General features: G+C 60.8%; 1 protein-coding gene across 1 annotated transcript in view; it reads left to right on the forward strand.

Moving 5' to 3' along the window:
- The window catches only part of LOC144739687 (protein SGT1 homolog), a 16,269-nt gene extending 11,261 nt beyond the window's left edge, over positions 1–5,008 (forward strand). The window contains exons 4-5 of the mRNA XM_078622612.1: positions 2,231–2,529; positions 4,885–5,008. Of these exons, the coding sequence (XP_078478738.1) occupies positions 2,231–2,529; positions 4,885–4,992 (407 nt within the window). The 3' untranslated portion in view covers positions 4,993–5,008. The remainder of the gene's footprint in view (positions 1–2,230; positions 2,530–4,884) is intronic.
- The last annotated feature ends 223 nt before the right edge of the window (positions 5,009–5,231 follow it).

The following is a 5,231-nucleotide window of genomic DNA, read 5'->3' on the forward strand; positions in this document are numbered from 1 at the left end:
GTACCATCGGACACTCCTGCCAGCGGGCGTTCGACACTTCACGTGGCAGCCTCAAGGTGCACTTGGCCTGGCACAAGCGTCGTGGTGACGTCGCCGCCACTTAGTGGCGAATGGCGGTTGTTGTTGGAGGTTTCAAGTTGACTTGGGTTGTAATTTACACACTCATGCACACTCCTCACCGCTGCTGGTGTTGGTGGTGTTGGTGGTGGTGTTGGTGGTGGCGACGGAGGTGGTGGTGATGGTGGTGGTGATGGTGATGGTGAAGGTGATGGTGGTGTTGGTGGTGGCGACGGAGGTGGAGGTGGAGGAGATGGTGGTGGTGATGGTGAAGGTGATGGTGATGGTGATGGTGGTGTTGGTGGTGGCGACGGAGGTGGTGGTGATGGTGGTGGTGATGGTGGTGGTGATGGTGGTGGTGATGGTGATGGTGAAGGTGATGGTGGTGTTGGTGGTGGCGACGGAGGTGGAGGTGGAGGAGATGGTGGTGGTGATGGTGAAGGTGATGGTGATGGTGGTGTTGGTGGTGGCGACGGAGGTGGTGGTGATGGTGGTGGTGATGGTGGTGGTGATGGTGGTGGTGATGGTGGTGGTGATGGTGGTGGTGATGGTGGTGGTGATGGTGATGGTGGTGTTGGTGGTGGCGACGGAGGTGGCGACGGAGGTGGTGGTGATGGTGGTGGTGATGGTGAAGGTGATGGTGATGGTGAAGGTGATGGTGGTGTTGGTGGTGGCGACGGAGGTGGAGGTGGAGGAGATGGTGGTGGTGATGGTGAAGGTGATGGTGATGGTGGTGTTGGTGGTGGCGACGGAGGTGGTGGTGATGGTGGTGGTGATGGTGATGGTGGTGGTGATGGTGGTGGTGATGGTGATGGTGGTGTTGGTGGTGGCGACGGAGGTGGTGGTGATGGTGGTGGTGATGGTGGTGGTGATGGTGGTGGTGATGGTGGTGGTGATGGTGATGGTGAAGGTGATGGTGGTGTTGGTGGTGGCGACGGAGGGGGGGAGGTGGAGGAGATGGTGGTGGTGGTGATGGTGAAGGTGATGGTGGTGTTGGTGGTGGCGACGGAGGTGGAGGAGATGGTGGTGGTGATGGTGAAGGTGATGGTGATGGTGATGGTGAAGGTGATGGTGGTGTTGGTGGTGGCGACGGAGGTGGAGGAGATGGTGGTGGTGATGGTGATGGTGAAGGTGATGGTGGTGTTGGTGGTGGCGACGGAGGGGGGGAGGTGGAGGAGATGGTGGTGGTGATGGTGGAGGTGGTGGTGGTGTTGGTGGTGGTGGTGGTGTTGGTGGTGGTGGCGGTGGTGGTGGCGGTGTTGGTGGTGGCGGTGGTGGTGGTGTTGGTGGTGGCGGCGGAGGTGGAGGTGGTGGAGGTTGTGATGGTGGAGGTGGTCGAGGAGAATGTGGTGGTGGAGGTGGTGGTGATGGTGAATGTGGTGGTGGAGGTGGTGGTGGAGGTGGTGGAGGTTTCAAGTTGACCTCTATTATATTTCCCAGACTCATCCACATTCCTCACCGCTGCTACTGCTGGTGGTGGTGGAGGTGGTGGAGGTTGTGGTGGTGGTGGAGGTGGTGGAGGTTGTGGTGGTGGTGGAGGTGGTGGAGGTTGTGGTGGTGGTGGAGGTGGTGGAGGTTGTAATGGTGGTGGTGGTGGTGATGATGAAGATAGTGGTGAAGGTAGTGGTGGTGGTGGAGGTTTCAAGTTTCACAGATTCATCCACACCGCTGCTGCTGGTGGTGGTGGTGGAGGTGGAGGTTGTGATGGTGGTTGTGATGGTGGTTGTGATGGTGGTGGAGGTGGAGGTGGTGATGGTGGTGGAAGTGGTGGTGGTGATGGTGAAGATAGTGGGGAAGATGGCGGTGGTGGTGGAGGTGGTGGTGGTGGTGATGATGAAAATAGTGGTGAAGATGGTGGTGGTGGAGGTTGTTATGGTGGTGGAGGTGGTGATGGTGGTGGTGATGATGAAAATAGTGGTGAAGATGGTGGTGGTGGAGGTTGTGATTGTGGTGGTGATGGTGATGGTAAAGATAGTGGTGAAGAAGGTGGTGGTGGTATAGGTTGTGATGGTGGTGGTGATGGTGATGGTAAAGATAGTGGTGAAGAAGGTGGTGGTGGAGGTTGTGATTGTGGTGGTGATGGTGGTGGTGATGGTGATGGTAAAGATAGTGGTGAAGAAGGTGGTGGTGGCGGTGGTGGAGGTTGCAAGTTGACCTCGATTTTATTTCACAGACTCATCCACGCCTCCCGCCGCTACTGCTGCTGCTGCTGCTGAAGCCGGCACGGGCACTACTGCTGCTGCTGCTGCTGCTGGTGTTGCTGCTGCTGCTGGTGGTGGCGGTGGTGGCGGTGGTGGTGGCGGTGGTGGCGGTGGTGCGGTTCGTGCGAGGGACTGGGACGCTCTGGGGCGAGCAATCGCGGAGGAGGAGCGGAGCGAGAAGCTGGAGGGAGACGCTGCCCTCAATCAGCTGTTCCAGCAGATCTACGCAGACGCCACGGAGGAGACGCGGCGCGCAATGAACAAGTCCTTCGTGAGTCGCTCGCACCGCTCGCGTCGCCCGCCCGCCCGCTCGCCTGCTCGCCCGCTCGCCCGCCTGCTCGCCCGCTCGCCCCGCCCGCCGCCCGCTCGCCCGCCCGCTCGCCCGTCCGCTCGCCCGCTCGCCCGCCCGCTCGCTCGCCCGCTCGCCCCGCTCGCTCGCCCGCTCGCCCCGCCCGCTCGCTCGCTCGCCCTCGCGGCCGACACCGGTGGCGATTTTCCGAACCGGTCCTGAGCAGAGGTCGCAAACGGGTTTTGATTCCTTACCCGGCGGCACCAGGGTCGCAAACGGGTACCCCTACCCGTACCCTACCCGTACCCTACCCGTACCCTACCCGTACCCAGCCGTACCCTACCCGTACCCTACCCGTACCCTACCCGTACCCTACCCGTACCCAGCCGTACCCTACCCGTACCCTACCCGTACCCTACCCGTACCCTACCCGTACCCAGCCGTACCCTACCCGTACCCTACCCGTACCCTACCCGTACCCTACCCGTACCCATACCCTACCCGTACCCAGCCGTACCCTACCCGATACCCTACCCGATACCCTACCCATACCCTACCCGTACCCTACCCATACCCTACCCGTACCCTACCCGTACCCTACCCGTACCCTACCCGTACCCTACCCGTACCCTACCCATACCCTACCCGTACCCATACCCTACCCGTACCCAGCCGTACCCTACCCGATACCCTACCCGTACCCTACCCATACCCTACCCGTACCCTACCCGTACCCTACCCGTACCCTACCCGTACCCTACCCGTACCCTACCCGTACCCTACCCGTACCCAGCCATACCCTACCCGTACCCTACCCGTACCCGGCCGCTACCCGTACCCGTACCCTACCCGTACCCTACCCGTACCCAGCCGTACCCTACCCGTACCCTACCCGCACCCAGCCGTACCCTACCCGTACCCTACCCGTACCCTACCCGTACCCTACCTGTACCCTACCCGTACCCTACCCGTACCCAGCCGTACCCTACCCGTACCCTACCCGTACCCAGCCGTACCCTACCCGTACCCTACCCGTACCCTACCCGTACCCAGCCGTACCCTACCCGTACCCTACCCGTACCTTACCCGTACCCAGCCGTACCCTACCCGTACCCTACCCGTACCCTACCCGTACCCAGCCGTACCTGTACCCTACCTGTACCCAGCCGTACCCGTACCCTACCCGTACCCTACCCGTACCCTACCCGTACCCTACCCGTACCCTACCCGTACTCTACCCGTACCCTACCCGTACCCTACCCGTACCCAGCCGTACCCTACCCGTACCCTACCCGTACCCTACCCGTACCCTACCCGTACCCAGCCGTACCCGTACCCTACCCGTACCCTACCCGTACCCAGCCGTACCCTACCCGTACCCTACCCGTACCCTACACGATACCCTACCCCCGTAACCAGCCGTACCCGTACCCTATCCATACCCTACCCCGTACCCGTACCCTACCCGTACCCTACCCGTACCCTACCCTACCTGTACCCGGCCGTACCCGTACCCTACCCGTACCCTACCCTACCTGTACCCGGCCGTACCCGTACCCTACCCGATACCCGGCCGTACCCGTACCCTACCCGTACCCGATACCCGGCTACCTGTAGGGTAACGGGTACCCGATTGCGACCTCTGGGACGAAGCCACGTTGCAGGCGCGGGTGGGTCGGTTCTAGGAACTTGAATAGTGAGAAGAGACGAGACGTTGGGGAATGAGTGACAATCACGGTGACTCACCCAGTGACTCACGGCCTACCCGTACCCGGCCACGACCTCTGGTCCTGGGCCTCCCCTAGGTCGACTCAGCCTCAAATGAGTACCTGGTTTTAGCGGTGGTTGTCGCTAGCACTGGGGGAGAGACAAAGGCGGCCGGGCGTGGTGGTGCTGGCCACCCACCCCCTCTGTGTGTGTAGCCACAGTGCCGGTAGCCTTCATAGGCAGCGCTGCTGCTGCTGCTACTAACAGCACTCGCCCCAACATGTGTGTGAAGGCTACATGGGGGACCTTTGTCTGTGTGTGTGTGCGTGGGGGAGCGGTGGGTGTAGCGGTTAGCGCCACGCTGCGCTCACGAACCCGGCGGAGAGCCGAGTTGGATTCCCGCTCAGGGCCGACGCCGTTGACGATGATCTGAACCGGTCCTGGGCCTCCCCTAGGTCGACTCGGCCTCAAACGAGTCCAAGAGACAGTTGGACGTGGTGCTGGCCACCCACCCCCTCGTGTGCCGTGCCGGCCTTCACAGGTGCTGCTACTCGCTAACAGCACTTGCCCCAACTTGTGTGTGAAGGCTACACGGGGGATCTTTGTCTTTGTGTGTGTGCGTGGGTGCAGGTGGAGTCTGGTGGTACGGTGCTGAGCACGAACTGGGGGGAGGTTGGACAAAAACGCGTTCCCATCAAACCACCCGATGGGATGGAGTGGAAAGACTTTGAGATTTAGACTCACTCACTCACTCACTCGTACACTCACTCACTCGTACACTCACTCACTCATACACTCACTCACTCATACACTCACTCACTCACTCGTACACTCACTCACTCATACACTCACTCACTCGTACACTCACTCACTCATACACTCACTCACTCACTCGTACACTCACTCACTCGTACACTCACTCACTCGTACACTCACTCACTCACTCATACACTCACTCACTCATACACTCACTCACT

Source organism: Lampetra planeri, unplaced genomic scaffold, assembly GCF_965212315.1.
Source record: "Lampetra planeri unplaced genomic scaffold, kcLamPlan1.2.h2 scaffold_1652, whole genome shotgun sequence".
Taxonomy (NCBI): domain Eukaryota; kingdom Metazoa; phylum Chordata; class Hyperoartia; order Petromyzontiformes; family Petromyzontidae; genus Lampetra; species Lampetra planeri.